Source organism: Pelmatolapia mariae, linkage group LG12, assembly GCF_036321145.2.
Source record: "Pelmatolapia mariae isolate MD_Pm_ZW linkage group LG12, Pm_UMD_F_2, whole genome shotgun sequence".
Classification (NCBI taxonomy): Eukaryota; Metazoa; Chordata; class Actinopteri; order Cichliformes; family Cichlidae; genus Pelmatolapia; species Pelmatolapia mariae.
This window is the reverse complement of record NC_086237.1, coordinates 31,297,481-31,313,753: the sequence shown is the minus strand read 5'-3', so window position 1 is coordinate 31,313,753 and position 16,273 is coordinate 31,297,481. Positions and strand designations below refer to the sequence as shown.

Sequence of the window (16,273 nt, the reverse complement as noted above, 5' to 3'; positions counted from 1 at the left end):
TATTATTTTATTTTAGTTGGAGTGCAACCAAACCGAACAAAAACTACTGAAGCTTTTAAGCAGACGTGTTAAGTGAAAAAAAAAAACACTAGAAAATAGCTCATTCTTCACTCAGTAGGTCACCTCTGGGAGGCCGTGATGGGTTGTGGGTGGTACTATATCACTGTGGCTAACCACCTGGCACCAGGAGCCCTTTGTTACAACCACAGGCCCCCTTTATTCAACCCATCCCTTCCTCAGGAAATCAATCATTTAGCCTGAAAAGTAGCTCCATGTCGTTTTCAGAACACTTAAGGTTTTTATTTTCTTGGAATAATCCATGTTCATTGTTTTTATTGGCTGTTAAATCTACATTAAATTGCTGAAAATACAGCAATTTGGGGTGTAATGGCTTGGGGGGGGGGGAAGTTAGTTTGGCGTCTGTCCCACTTTGTCTCCATCTGTGTTGGATTACAATTAGCTCTCAAGTCTCATTAAGGAAAATCACAAACAAAGACACACATTACATATAAAGTACTTCAAGAACACAATCTACTACAGAGGAATAAGTCAAAAGTTACATCAGGTCACGTTACATCACAAGACTTATCTCCTTGAAATTCTTATAAATTACTATGAAACTGACCAATTAAGGCATTCTTCCTCTTTCGTGTTAAGTAATGAAAAAAATTACGCACCTTTTTTCTTATTTTGTTTGTCCTTATTTACATTGTGCCATAAATGGTAAGGTATTTGTAAATCATGCAGAGTAATTGTAGCATCTGAGCAAACCACTGTTTTAAACATTTTAGTTTGCTGTCTTAATGTGTGGGTAGATGTTTTTATAATTCCCGGAGCTCGGATGCTCCAAATCCACAATCAAGGTATCGAGTGTCACATAAAATGAATACGAGAAGGTTTCTCGGACACAGTTCACAGTTACTGATTTTCATTGGCAGCAAACCTGAGATAGAGTGAAAAAGACGACTGTGCAAAACTTAGACATGTGTTTTAGTACAAGTTTAAAAAATGAAAAAAACTGTAATATAGAAATATTCCAGCGTATAACCCTGCAGTTTTTTATTTTGTTCTTATGGATGAAGCAAACAAGGTAAACAGCTTTAACATAATCCGGTGGGCAAACATTTTGTGCATTCATGAGCTCTACCAGTGGGAACAAGATAGTTTACCTAATTTTGATCAGATTATTTGCTTTTTAAAATAATCTGGGGCACTCTGTGCTGATAGAAACCTTCAGTTACAAAATTTTACTTTTAACTGATGGTTACAAATGTTATTACATTTTAGCAAACATTAAAGAATACAAAATGCGACTTTGCACACATCAAAACTTACTATCAAGTAGATATTAAATTTTTCACTTACCATGTTTTTTGTAAATATTAACCATGTACCTCAATTTTCTCTGACTTTCCAGTGTTTGTAGTTCAATAGACAAGGAGTAATTTTAACAAGCTGAGGATACAGCTGTTTCTAAGCCAAGACAGACTTGCCTTAGAAGACTTCTATCTATCTTCTTGTATGGGACACAGCTGTGGGTGTAAGTTTAAATTTTAAGTTTAAATTTAATTGTCTGATGTTAGTGTTATGTCTCACTGATGACAGAAATCAGAGGAGAATGGGCAGATTGCTTCAAGCTGAAAGGAAGGCAACTGTAACTCATATAACAACTTGTTATAGCCAAGGTCTGCCGAAGAGCATCTCTGAACAGACAGCATGTCCATTCTGGAAGCAGATGGGCTACAGCAGCAGAAGACCACACCAGGTGCAACTCTTGTCAGTTAAGAAAAGAAAACTGAGGCTAGTTACTCACAAGGAGTAACTAGAATTGGACAGCGGAAGATTGGAAAAATGTTCCCTGGACTGATTAGTCTTGATTTCTGAAGGAACATTTAGATGGTGGAGTCAGACTTTTCTGTCAACAACAACAAAGCATGGATCCACCCCACCTTGTATCAAGGTTGTATCTAGGGCTATTGGTTATATATATAGTGTGATGATATTAGTACCACCCATACATCATTTAAATGCCACAACTTACTGAGTTTTGCTGCTGACCAAGCCCACTCCTTTATGTGTGTACCCATCACCTGCTGGGTGTGTCCACAGTGATAATATACTGTCACAAAGCTCAAATGATCTCAAAAGTGACATGACAACAAGCTCTCTGTACTCAAATGGCCTCCATGGGCATCAGATCTCAGTCCAACAGAGCACCTTTGGGATGTGGTAGAGATTTCCATCATTGATGTGCAGCCAACAAATCTGCAGTAACTGTGTGGTGCTATCATGTCAGTATGAACCAAAATCTCTGAGGAACAATTCCAGCACCTTGTTGAATCCATGAACAATTGAGACAGTTGAGTTCTGACCACAAATTTGTCCAATAAGTAGCTTAGCTTATTTAGCTTAGCTTGAGGCTAAGCTAGCTAGTCGCTAGCTTGGTTAAAAGTTTCAAGAAAAAGTTTCAAGAATGGGATTTAGACAATTAAATATATAAAAGGTAAATTCAACCATTTATATTTTTAAACATATATTTGTGTATTTGGTATGACAGTTGGTTTTAAAACACAGAGTACAGCTGAAACCGACTGCTGGAAGAAACAGTAATACTAGATTACTGAAATCTACATTCAAGCCACTATCACAGGCTGTGATTACATGACTAAATGTAGCTAAATAAGCGAACAAAGTTCTTTCATTACAAGTTCCATTGGTTCATTAGGCCTTTTTTGTATTATCCTCACTACAGCAGAGGAAGCAGCATCGTAATATGTTAGTTTAAACTGGAACAATTTTTATAAACAATTCCGATCCGATAAGTGAGCCATACCCACCTAAAGCGCACGTCAGAAAACCTTCAGATATATTTTACCAAGTAACTCAAGGGGAAGTTTGGTTTCTTTATTAAGGTTCAGTTATCACATTACTCCATGCAAAAACAACAGGTGATTAAACAGAAAAAAAACATCATTGGTATGCTCTGGAAACTCTGAAGTGCATCTTCTCCAAATATAACACCCGTTATATCAACAATGATGTTGCAAAGTCAGAACATCTGAAACACTGAGATGAACACTTTAACAGACGTCAACAAGCTGATTTTAACTTATCTAAAAATATCCAACTTTACGATAGTAGGCCTGCCCCAACTGGATCACCCCAAAAATACTAAAACCTGTAGTCTTATTGATATTAACTGTTTTTAAATGATCTATATATTCTGTTTTGTTCTGTGATTAAACTGGGCCCTGTATTGCTATTAATTATTTTGTTGTAATTGTTCTTAGTTCTTGTTTTGTCGCTTTATGTCTGTAAAATGCTCTTTATGTATAAATAAATAAACTTTTTTTGTAATTTATTTGCCACACAGAATCTGAGCATCTGGATTTGATTAAAGATCTACAAGGGCAAGATCCAGACAGAAAAGAAACCAATGAAACTAAAGAGGGGCCGCCAAGAAGGAGACGTGCAGTAGGTTAATATGAGCTGTCAGGTCATGATGCAGATGAGAGGGGTGAGTCAAGCAGTTTGGGAAGTTTGATTCTACAGTAATGGTGCTGTACCCTTAGCAGTGATATCATATATACATTCATGCAGTGGTTCAGTGTTTACTGCCTCACAACAAGAATGTCCTGTATTTGAAACCAGGTTGTTCTTCTTGTGTCAGCGTGGGTTTCTCCCGCACTCCAAAGACATGCACAGAGTTAAGTTAATTGGCGATTCTAAATTGAGCGCAGGTGTGAATGTGAATGTGATGGCCCTGACAGATCCAGGTGTACTTATTTCTTGAATTATGACAGCTGGGATGGCCTCGCCCACAAGAAAAGATGGCCATTGTTTTTGAAAGCATTTGATCCACAAGGTTATTTCCCAGAAAGATGAGCTAGGTCACATTCTTCCTCAATGACCCCGTGTTTCATTTTTCTAGTTAAAGAGAGACACTGAAGTGACCTTTATGAGTACGACTGTTTGGATGCCACATTGCTGCTGTAGAAAGACACAAATGACGGCAAATTATTAATGTACATGACAGAATATGATTTAGGAGTTACGATAATTCTTCACTTAAACATTTAAACTAACTTTTAAACTAAAATAATCAAATTTTTAAAAATGTAATGGTTTTTTTTGGATTAATGTAGTATTTGTTTCTAAATTGAGTGACTTTCTACAATTATGAGTTTACACTTATGAGTTTCTTAATTTAATTTGGGGGAATTAAAAGAAAATTTGCGATTAATCGTGATTAAACTCATAATATGTGGTTTAAAAGTGCATAAACCTACCAGCAGGACATAATCGGAAGACTTTCTCTACAAGTGGGCGGGGCTGTTTCTTCGTCAGGTTAACAGGAAATATCAGTATCAGGAAGTTGAGTGTTTGGAGATTTGTTGTGTCGCCAAAATTTGCTGCAGTAGTTTTTATTAAAGTTTTATTGATTGAAAGCTCGGATACACACAGTAAACCTGCCGTTCAAACACAAAAAAGGCGTGAAAACGCGTGAACGCTGCGTGTGGAGTCTAAGGTAGGACTTAGGAGTTGAAATGTTGACGCTTTTCTCCTTGAAAATAAAACACGAAGACTAGTTCCAGCTCATTTTATATGAACAGAGAAGTACAAAAGGAAAGTACATTTTTGTGTGTCGGTGAATAATATTCTTATAATGAGTAAAAGGTTGGCGGTATATTTACTGTAAGTCAGTCTATGAAGCTTAAAACGAAACCCCTCCAGCATGTAGCGCCCCTGAAGTGTTTAATGGGCCTCTTAATAGTCTGCGACTATATGACAGTTAGTTTTCTTTATATACACGTAGCGGGCTTTTTTTAATAAGCTGGACTCGCCTATAGAAATGTTTATATGTATGTTTAGTCTGTTTTATTAAAGCTGCTGTAAAACATAAACTCAGTGTTTATGTAGTTTCACAGTTTGGAAAGCTTTTATTTCATCCATCAGACCCCTGCAGTCACATTTATAACAATACTGATAATACAACAAGTTCCCAATTAGATTTTTTTCATTTTTTTATAATAGGTTAATTAGTTAATAGGCTTATGGGAATTCATACAGCTTTTTGTTACTTTTTTTGCTTTTTAGAAGCCACCAACACTGTTGTTTCTGTTTCTGTATACATATGTTATCACCTACCTACAGGACAAACACAGCATTTCTTTTCTTACTGTCCCTGACCAATAGGCAAGTTACTAATTTTACCAAATGAATGTTTTACTCTTGGAGATTTTACTCTTACTCTCTGGCAATTCGCTGCTTTTTCTCTCATTTTTAGTCTAGTCCTTATACCTGATCATTTTCAGGGGAATGTTTGGTTTGTTAAGCCAATTAACAGTGACCTATGAATCATTCAAAAAGGCACCTAACCCAAAAATGAGCCAGTGTTTTGTTTACATATAACATAGCAAAGAACTAACTTAAAATTGTATATTCAGATGCTAAAGGTCTTTTGCAAAAACACATTTGTTTCCCATTCCTTAGAGAAGATGAATTTACAAACAAAACAAAACAAAAACAAGGGCATAAATGTTGGGGATAAAATGTTTATATAATGTTTTTGCATCAACTAAGTGATTCCCAAACACCTATCACTCACAAGGTTGGCATATTCTGGCATAGTGTGCAGTGTGTTTGAGGAAACAGGACAAGTGGAACACAAAAGATGAGGTGGCACGACTAAAACTCATGTTCTTAGAAATGGGTAATATTCCAGCAAAGACCTGACACAGAAGCTGCGAGATGCATCCTGACCTTCAGTTGATCCATCTACTGTTCACCGAAGCCTCATCAGAAATGGTCTCAGTGGCTATTCTTAAGGAAGGGCAATGGGGAGAAAAGGCTGAGGTATGCCAACACAAGAACTGAACTGAAAGTCAGTGGCAACAGCTCCGATGGAGTGATGAACCAGATCTGAAAATTCTGGTTCCAGTCGTCATATAGAGTGTCTACAGCCATCTATAAAACACGGTGGAGAGTCAGTCATGGTTCTGGGCTGCATTTAATGGAATTATGAACACAGACAAGTACTGTCAGACTTCGATCCATCACATTGTACCATCTGGAAAGAATCTAATTGTCTATGGCTTCATTTTTTTCAGTAATCCCAAACACTGCTAATGCAGGAAAGGCAGACCTGGGTAGAAAAACACAAGATAGGAAGCCATCGGTCGAGATACTTTCAAGCTTGTTAGAATCGTACAAACTGTTATGTTATTTTGTATCTCTATGTGTGTTTGCATGTTTCAGTTAATCAATGCACCTATTATCAGTTTTAAAAGGTATAAAGGTATAAATATAAAAGGTTGACTCAAGACTTTTGCATGTTCCTGTACAAACCAGAAAACACTGTTGGTCTCAGAGCTGAGAAGCTTCAAACAAGGCTTTTTTTAGGCATTTGTTTGAGACGAAGCAGTTAATTATTTGCTTGAGTACTGGTTGCATGCTCAGACAAATGCATACTCCCGTGACATTTTTCAGGCCAAACGTAACATTTTAGCCTTAGTAATGGGTCATGACAGATCCACTATTTTGTTGTTTTAGGTGTAGGTGAGGAGGTCATGAATCGAGTCCCCCTGCAGCAGCCGCAGAGCTGTGGGCCCTGGGAGCTGAAGGAGCGGCTCGGCACCGGGGGCTTTGGAAATGTCACAAGATGGCAAAACAAGGTATTCACTCCACATACTTCTAGCATACTGTTACATCTTTGAGAATCTTATATCTTTAGGACATAATAGACAGGAAAGAGGATGTTTGAATAACAAACTATTACACTGACAAGATAATTAAACATGTCCTGCTGGAGTTCCTGGGAAGCCATCGGCTCTTACCACTGCTGATCAAATTTTAAAGTTAAGGTTTTGTTTAGAGGACGCATTTTAAAATGGAATCAAAAATGAAAGTTCACTTGTGTGTTTCCCTCTTTGTGTTTAGTAAAACTTTAAGATAAGGAAAACTTCCTCAACCTGCTGAGGCAAATCTTCCTTGTTCCTCCTACAGCGAAAGCTCATGTAAACAGTATAATGACCCTGGAGGTGGATTAGCTGTAGGGTACAAATTAAACTCATCTTTTAGCTAATGTCTGTTTGTATTTCACTAAGATGACACTCGTGGAATTGTGTGAAAGAATGTATAAACAGCTCTCACTGGATTATTTTGATACTACAGAATTCTTGAGGATAAAAATATTAGGTCCCCTATGAAATTCAAAGCTTTTTAGTTTTTAAAAGAGTAAGGGATTTTCTAAACTTGCTAGTTTTCTTTAGAAAGCATAATTTATTTCTATTTGAACACAAGAACTATTATTTCATAAAAAACTAATTTATTATGGTCATTATTACCACCCTGAAAAATGTTTTAGCAAGCCATAGCACAAACCAGCGTTGTGCACTGTGGTGCTTTAACTTTGTAATGTTCAATTTACACACTGTATCAAAACTTCAGCATGGGTTTAAGCTGTCACTTTGGAAAGCATCATGCCAAAAACAAACGTAATCAGTCATCATCATAAGAATTGGTGATGCTCACAAAGCAGGAGATAGATACACAAAGTCATCACAGCATTCCCAAGTTTAAATAACTGGAGTTAAAAGTATTATCCCAAAATTTAACGAGACCAAACAGTACAGAACAAGCCTGACAGAGGTTGGAAGCAAAAGGTTTCAACAATTCTTGAAAGAAACTGAGTGAGAGATGTCTCCAAAGACCCCAGAACAACTGTGAAGACACTCCTGAATGACTTCGCCAGCTCAGGAATTATCGTCTGGAAGAAGATAATCAGTAGAACACTGCACAGGAATTGACTGTGAGGCTGCAGACCGTGAATAACTCAATTTGTCATTTTCAAGCCAGACTGACATGTGCTAAGGACAACATGGAGAAAGATTATGACTAATAGAAGCTCAGAAAGTGTTATTTATAAAATATGGGTCTGATGAAAAGAATGAAGGTCTTTGAACTGAACAAAAGAGCATTTGGGATTTCACCTTCATGGGTTTTGTTCACTCCAGGAAGCTCTTCTTTGTGCACAGCCCATGTGAAATTGTGTCTATTGTAATGATGTCACTCTAAGTCACGGGATGAAACCATTTGAAAGTTACATCACTGAACAAGAGGGCACTCTGAGAACATGACAACACCCGATTAGTGGCTCTTCCTTTTCCTATCTTTAAAATTGTACTTTAGCTGTGCTGTTGTATGACTCACATTTAATATCGTTGCATTTTTAAAGCTGGCATTGAGCCAGGAAGTGATTTAATATAGTGTATGCTCTGTGGTTTGCAAAGGTGTAATGATAGTTGTGTATTCCATTGTTTTAGTCCAGTCCATCCATCTATTGTTTAACTGGTTATCCAACCAGGCTCACAGGCAGGCTAGCCCCAGCTGACAGTGGGCATCCATACCTATGGCCAATTTTTGATTCTTTTACCCCATTTCCCCTTCATTTTTTCATGTGACTACAATCCACAAAGGAGAGTTAAAAATCATTTCGGTTGTGGTTTCATTATGAAAGATTTCAGCACTTCTCATTCATTAAATAAAGAGCTGTCCAATTCTCTGTTGGTGGCTGTAATTCAGGCTTTTATAATTGTTTTCCTGAAGCTGCTCCTATATTTTGCAAAATGTGTATTTAATAATATACACTCATTGGCCTCTTTATTAGTTGCACCTTGCTTGCACTGCTTGGACCCAATTTTGCCTTCAGAAATGTTTTAACTCTTCGCGGCATAGATTGAGCAACATTCCTCTGCCTTTTTAGTCCGTGTTGACATGATGGCATCATGCAGTTCCTGCAGATTTGTTGGCTGCACATCCACGATCCACGTTCCATTCCATCTCATCTGGAAGGTGATGTGGAGGCTGTTAGCGTTCTTGAGCTCATCGTTATGTTCAAGAAATCCATCTTAGATTTTCTGAGCTTTATGACTTTGTACAAGCAGCCTTCAGAAGATTGAACACTGTAACCATAAGGGGATGGATCATTAGACTGCTTGTCTTCTGCTGCTGTAGCCCACCTGCCTCAAGGTTTTAGAGATGCTCTTCTGCATATCTTGTCTATGATGACTAGTTATTTCTGCAGGGCTCTACAGTGCGACCAATTTGGTCGCAAATGCGTGTAGTCCGTGTGTATGTTTGAAAGTGCAGGCAGATAGAGAGGTGAGTAGCTTGAATAAAGCGATATCGATTCATTAAATCCTGAATCGACTTTTAAATATAAATGTGTTTTGCCAGAAACGCCTGAATCTCAGGTTAAAGCTCACAAAACTATTTCAACAGCAGGTAAACGGATTCCACACAAAGACGTAAACGCAGAGCGCGGACCTGACGCATCAGAATCAGCTTTCTCTTACTCGGCTTTCTCACCCGAGGGCACGTACATGGACACGGCATCGGGGCTGAAAGCCGACAGCTCACTGACTCTGATGCGTCGGGTCCGCACTGTGTTTACATCTTTTTTGCGCTAGATTCTGAGCTGCAGGTTTTGTCTCTCCATCCATCCATCCATCTTCATCCGCTTATCCGAGGCCGGGTCGCGGGGGCAGCAGCCTAAGCAGAGAAGCCCAGACCTCCCTCTCCCCAGCCACCTCCTCCAGCTTATCCGGGGGAACACCAAGGCGTTCCCAGGCCAGCCGGGAGATATAATCTCTCCAGCGTGTCCTGGGTCTGCCCCGGGGCCTCCTCCCGGTGGGACACGCCCGGAACACCTCACCCAGGAGGCGCCCAGGAGGCATCCTTGTCAGATGCCCGAACCACCTCAACTGGCTCCTTTCGATGTGGAGGAGCAGCGGCTCTACTCTGAGCCCCTCTCGGATGGCCGAACTTCTCACCCTATCTCTAAGGGAGAGGCCAGCCACCCTTCGGAGGAAGCTCATTTCTGCCGCTTGTATCCGCGATCTCGTTCTTTCGGTCACTACCCACAGCTCGTGGCCATAGGTGAGGGTAGGGACGTAGATCGACCGGTAAATTGAGAGCTTCGCTTTTACACTCAGCTCCCTCTTCACCACGACGGACCGCTGCAGCGTCCGCGTCACTGCAGCCGCAGCACCAATCCGTCTGTCGATCTCCGGCTCCCTTCTCCCATCACTCGCGAACAAGACCCCGAGATACTTGAACTCCTCCACTTGGGGCAGGAACTCATCCCCGACCCGGAGTGGGCACTCCACCCTTTTCCGGCTGAGAACCATGGCCTCAGATTTGGAGGTGCTGATCCTCATTCCCGCTGCTTCACACTCGGCTGCGAACCGTTCCAGTGCGATCTGGAGGCCTTCACCCGATGAAGCCAACAGAACCACATCATCCGCAAAAAGCAGAGATGAGATTCTGAGGCCACCGAAGTGAAAGCCCTCCGCCACTTGGCTGCGCCTAGAAATCCTGTCCATAAAAATTATGAGCAGAATCGGTGACAAAGGGCAGCCCTGGCGGAGCCCATCACCCACCGGAAACGAGTCCGACTTATTGCCGGCAATGCGAACCAAACTCTTGCAACGGTTGTATAGGGATCGAATGGCCCGTAGCAATGGGCCAGACACCCCATACTCCCGCAACACCTCCCACAGGACACCCCGAGGGACACGGTCGAATGCCTTCTCCAAGTCCACAAAACACATGTAGACTGGTTGGGCAAACTCCCATGCACCCTCAAGTATCCTTGAGAGGATAAAGAGCTGGTCCAGTGTTCCGCGACCAGGACGAAAACCGCATTGTTCCTCCTGTATCCGAGGTTTGACTAACGGACGAACTCTCCTTTCCAGCACCCTGGCATAGACTTTCCCAGGGAGGCTGAGGAGTGTGATCCCCCTGTAGTTGGAACACACCCTCCTGTCTCCCTTCTTAAAGATGGGGACCACCACCCCGGTCTGCCAGGGGTACTGCCCCTGATCTCCACGCAACATTGCAGAGGCGTGTCAACCAGGACAGCCCTACAACGTCCAGAGCCTTCAGGAACTCGGGGCGGACCTCATCAACACCAGGGGCTCTGCCACCAAGGAGTTGTTTAACTGCCTCAGTGACCTCGCCCCCGGAAATTGGCGGGTCATTCCCCTCATCCCCAGACTCTGCTTCCTCCTCGGAAGACGTGTCAGTGGGATTAAGGAGGTCCTCGAAGTATCCCTTCCACCGCCTGACAATTTTCTCAGTCGACGTCAGCAGCGCTCCGCCAGCACTATACACAGTGCAAGTAGAGCACCGCTTTCCCCTCCTAAGACGCCTGACGGTTTGCCAGAATCTCTTCGAGGCAGTCCGAAAGTCTTTTTCCATGGCCTCTCCGAACTCCTCCCACACCCGAGTTTTTGCTTCAGCCACTGCCCAAGCCGCATCCCGCTTGGCCTGTCGATACCTGTCGGCTGCCTCCGGAGTCCCACAGGCTAACCAAGCCCTATAGGACTCCTTCTTCAGCCTGGTGGCTCCCTTCACCTCTGGTGTCCACCATTTGGTTCGGGGATTACCACCACGACAGGCACCAACCACCTTGTGGCCGCAGCTCAATGCAGCAGCTTCGGACTCAATGTCCCCAGTCTCCCTCGGAGTGCTGTTGAAGCTCTGCCGGAGGTGTGCGTTGAAGATCTCGCGGACTGGGGCCTCTGCTAGACGTTCCCAGCACACCCTTACTACGCGTTTAGGTGCACTGGGTCTGTCCAGCGTCCTCCCCCGCCACCTGATCCAACTCACCACCAGGTGGTGATCAGTTGACAGCTCAGCCCCTCTCTTTACCCGAGTGTCCAGAACATATGGTCGCAGGTCTGGTGATACGATTACAAAATCGATCATCGACCTGCGGCCTAGAGCGTCCTGGTGCCACGTGCACTTATGGACACTCTTATGTTCGAACAAGGTGTTCGTTATGGCCAAACTGTGATTTGCACAGAAGTCAAATAACAAAACACCGCTCGGGTTCAGATCAGGGAGGCCGTTCCTCCCAATCACGCCCCTCCAGGTCTCGCTGTCGTTACCCACGTGAGCATTGAAGTCTCCCAGCAGGACAACAGAGTCTCCAGGTGGGGCACCTTCCAGCACCCCCCCCCAGAGACTCTAAGAAGGCTGGGTACTCTGAACTGCCACTCGGCGCATAAGCGCAGATGACAGTCAGGACCCGTTCCCCGACCCTGAGGCGCAGGGAACAAACCCTCTCATCCACCGGGAAAAACCCCAACGTACTGGCAGCAAGCCGAGGGGATATTAAAATACCCACCCCAGCCCGCCGCCTCTCACCACGGGCAACTCCAGACTGAGACAGAGTCCAGCCCCTCTCCAGGAGACTGGTTCCAGAGCCCAGGCCATGCGTAGAGGTTAGCCCGACTATATCTAGCCGGTACCTCTCAACCTCACGCACTAACTCAGGCTCCTTCCCCACCAGAGAGGTGACATTCCATGTCCCTATTGCCAGTCTTGGCAGCCGGGGATCAGTCCGCCAGGGCCTCCGCTCCTGGCCGCCGCCCGGCACACAATGCACCCGACCCCTATGGCGCCTCCTGCGGGTGGTGGGCCTGCGGGAGGATGGGCCCATGTCTCCTCTTCGGGCTGTGCCCGGCCGGGCCCCATGGACTAAGGCCCGGCCACCAGACGCTCGCCCTCGGGCACCCTCCCCGGGCCTGGCTCCAGGGCGGAGCCCCGGTAACCCTGTCCCGGGCAGGGTAAACTGTTCCCTCGATGTTCTCTTCATAAGGGTCTTCTGAATCGCTCTTTGTCTGGTCCCTCACCCAGGACCAATTTGCCATGGGAGACCCTACCAGGGGACAAAAGCCCCCAGACAACATAGCCCCTGGGATCCCTGGGACACACAAACCCCTCCACCACGATAAGGTAGCGATTCACGGAGAGGATCGTGAATCGCTACCTTATCTTGGTGGATAAGGTAAATTCAGTGAATTTTCTCTCTCCGACCAAAATTCACTGAACCAGCAGCAAAAGAAGCAACAAACTACGCTTCACATTTGATAAACATGAATGAATTCCCTCTTACTTTTGCTATTTTGCCACCACCATGATAAAAATCACACTTCATGCACAGCTCTCTCTCTCTCTCTCTCTCTCTCTCTCTCTCTCTCTCTCTCTCTGTGTACTTCAAGAACAGTTTTCCATCTCAAATCGTCATAAATGCACTGCCCAAGTGTCCTCTCTCCCCACTGCCTTTCAGCGGCAGGCAGCAGCAAACAGGTCATCAGAGGAGGCCGAGATGATGATTAAGTTTAACATTGTCTACAATATTGCCAAAGAGTGCCAAAGCACTTTAAGCACAAGCACAAGATTGTTAGTTAATCATTTACAAATCAGTATTGTCTGTATGGACAGCAATTTCCCCCCCCCCCCCAAAAAAGTGCACATGTAAAACTGCTGTGTTAAGCGATGCGGTTGAAACACCAGTGCAACCGTGGCAAAAAGTTAGTCTAGAGCCCTGTTCTTTCTCCTCAACATCACATTAACTAAGAATTTTGACCAGAAAACTGCTGCACACTGGATATTTGTTCTTGTTCTCTGGAATGTTGGAAAATTCAAGTAGATCCAGCAGTTCCTGAAATACTCAGACTTGCCCATGACAAATAAGTCACGACAAAGTCACTTAAATCGCCTTTCTTTCTCATTCTGATGCTCCATTTGAACTTCAGAAGTTCACCATGACCATGTCTACATGCCTAAATACATTAGGGTGTTGCCATGTAATTGGCTTACTGGATATTTGCATAAATAAGGTGCTGAACAGGAGTATCTAACAAAGGGGCCAGTGCGTGTCTTCCATAAACGTATTTGTATGATTTACTTCCATTGCTGTTTACAGTAATCAGTGAAGCATTCAAAAAAAGAAGTTTAGCATTGTAATCACAGTGCTAATCATCGGTGCCACTGCAAATTGAACTTTAGGAGGGAGAATGATTGAGAACTCTCGTGGCACTGCCGCTGTGATGATTAAACTTCCTGCAGGAAAGGTTATGTCTTCCTGCATTGGCGACAATACTGTTGGCTAATAATAGCTCATATGGGAAGTGAAACGCCTTCATGAGAAACAGGTAGGAAGAAGTTGTTTCTCATCATTTTTAGGGAAGTGATTTAATATAGTGTATGCTCTGTGGTTTGCAAAGGTGTAATGATAGTTGTGTATTTTTCCATTGTTTTAGTCCAGTCCATCCATCTATTGTTTAACTGGTTATCCAACCAGGCTCACAGGCAGGCTAGGCCCAGCTGACGGTGGGCATCCATACCTATGGCCAATTTTTGATTCTTTTATCCCATTTCCCCTTCATTTTATTTCTGTTTATCATAAAGTAGGAATGCCTGACCACTCTGTTTCTTGAATACAAACTATTTGTGGTAAAGTGTATAATTGACATTAAAGATCGCACAAAGGGTTTCGTTACGCTCATTTCCACTAGAGCAGCTCTGCATGATTCACACTTCAGATGAAGCTTTTTTCTGTCTTTTATTTATATGTCCACTTTAACTCTGTAATGCCATGTGTATTATATTTGATACATGAGTTTTTGAGGCTCTTACATCATTATTATTGGGATTTTTATTTTTTAAACCTAATCCCAACAGCATCATATTATTATATCAATTGCAAGAAAAGCTGGATGTAGCAAATAATACAAGTGGATATAAATTATATGAATTAAAACTCATGTATCCAACCTGATATTAAATCTATTTTTTCATTTGTTAGAAGGTTCAATAAACACTCTAGTTTAACTTTAGTTTCAGGTTTAATGGTTCAGACTTTGCAGGTTTAATGTATTATCCTGATGTATTTATCTTTTTTTTTTTATTTTGCTTTCATTTCTCTTTTCTCTTTCCTTCTTTTCTGTCCTAACCGCCGTTTCTTTTTTTTCTTTTCCTTAAGCTTTTTGTCCCCGACTTATGAACTCTGAACATTTCTGGAGAATCAGGTTGAGACATTGTCTGCAGTTGCTGTCTCTGACATGTAGCACAAAGCAGGAAACTATCTGAGTCAGCCTCATTGCCAATACGGGAAATATTTTTTTTTGGCAAGGTTGCTGCCAGGTTAGCGAATGTTGAGGCACTGCAGAGATCGTTTAACATCTCAAATGAATTGAGGACCTCTATTGGATATTGTGTAGAAAAATAAAAGGGTAAAGTTCATGTGTGAAAACGGCTTTTCAGTGTAAATAGTGTAAATGTCCTCTGAAATGATGGAAGTCTGACTTTGTCTCTGTCTGTTTTCAGGACACAGAGGAGCAGATTGCTATAAAGCAATGCCGCCAAGAGCTGAGTGAGAGAAACAAGGAGAGATGGTGTCTGGAGATCCAGATCATGAAAAGGTCAGAAGCTGCATTTGAGATTATGTTGAGTGATTATAAGTATTATAACTCCATCCAAGTCCTATACAGAAACCATAACTGATTTAAAATGTGGTCAGTCACCTGTTCCCTTGCAACTACAGTTTTTTTCCCCACCATTGCTTCTTGGAAGTCCCAGTCTGACTTGCAGTTGTGTGCAGAATGAGCAGCAAACTGTCAAGGAAGCTTCAAGGAAAAGTCTCTTTTTCCACAGTGATGCATCTCAGTTTGTGACACATCGGTTTTTAAGAAATTGGTGATTTTCCCGTGCAAACTGAAACAGTTTGGTCCGTTGGTTTAAGGCTGTTTTTGGCATGTTAGCCTGGTTCAGTCTGACATGTTGCCGTGACTCACTTTGGTACATTCCATGACAAACTGGGTACTTATGAGTTTGACATTTGACTTTTATGTACCCATCTGTTTAACAAGTTTCTCAAAATATAAAAAACAATTTTGTGCCCCGAAATAGTAAAAATCACACATTAGATAATTAGAACAGCATGAAAGTGAGTTATTTTGGTGACTTTGGTTATTTCTGACGTCCTAGGTGCCACCTCCTCATTTTGCTCTGCTTTGGCAGCCATTCTCTTTCCACACCAGAAGCCATTCTGTTAATGGCTTCGGTTTTGGTGTCAGGTCCCTGGATGCCAGTTTATGCGGGGTTTGATTATGTTTTGAGATGTGAAGTGCATGTGCTTTTTGTCATTTGGTAGTGCAAACACGCGCATAAAACCTTTTTTTTTTTTTCCCCCTTGTCTTGCTTTAACAAGCGTGTTGTTTTCAGACAGACTCGGTCACAACCGCAACCCTTCCGTGCTCCCACGCTCAACTTGGGGAAAAAAACACTGGGTAGGGGACATGGCAACCTACCATTATATTATTACAGCTACTTAACACAGATTTGCACACGAACATCTACTGAAAAACACATCACTTTGTTTTTGAGTTATAATGTGTTTATAGAGCTGGTATTCTGTTGC

General features: G+C 42.5%; 1 protein-coding gene across 1 annotated transcript in view; it reads left to right on the top strand.

Annotated features, from left to right (window-relative positions):
• The first annotated feature begins 4,392 nt into the window (after window positions 1–4,392).
• The window catches only part of ikbkb (inhibitor of nuclear factor kappa B kinase subunit beta), a 29,166-nt gene continuing 17,285 nt past the window's right edge, over window positions 4,393–16,273 (top strand). Inside the window, exons 1-3 of the mRNA XM_063489272.1 lie at window positions 4,393–4,528; window positions 6,553–6,674; window positions 15,181–15,275. Of these exons, the coding sequence (XP_063345342.1) occupies window positions 6,570–6,674; window positions 15,181–15,275 (200 nt within the window). The 5' untranslated portion in view covers window positions 4,393–4,528; window positions 6,553–6,569. The remainder of the gene's footprint in view (window positions 4,529–6,552; window positions 6,675–15,180; window positions 15,276–16,273) is intronic.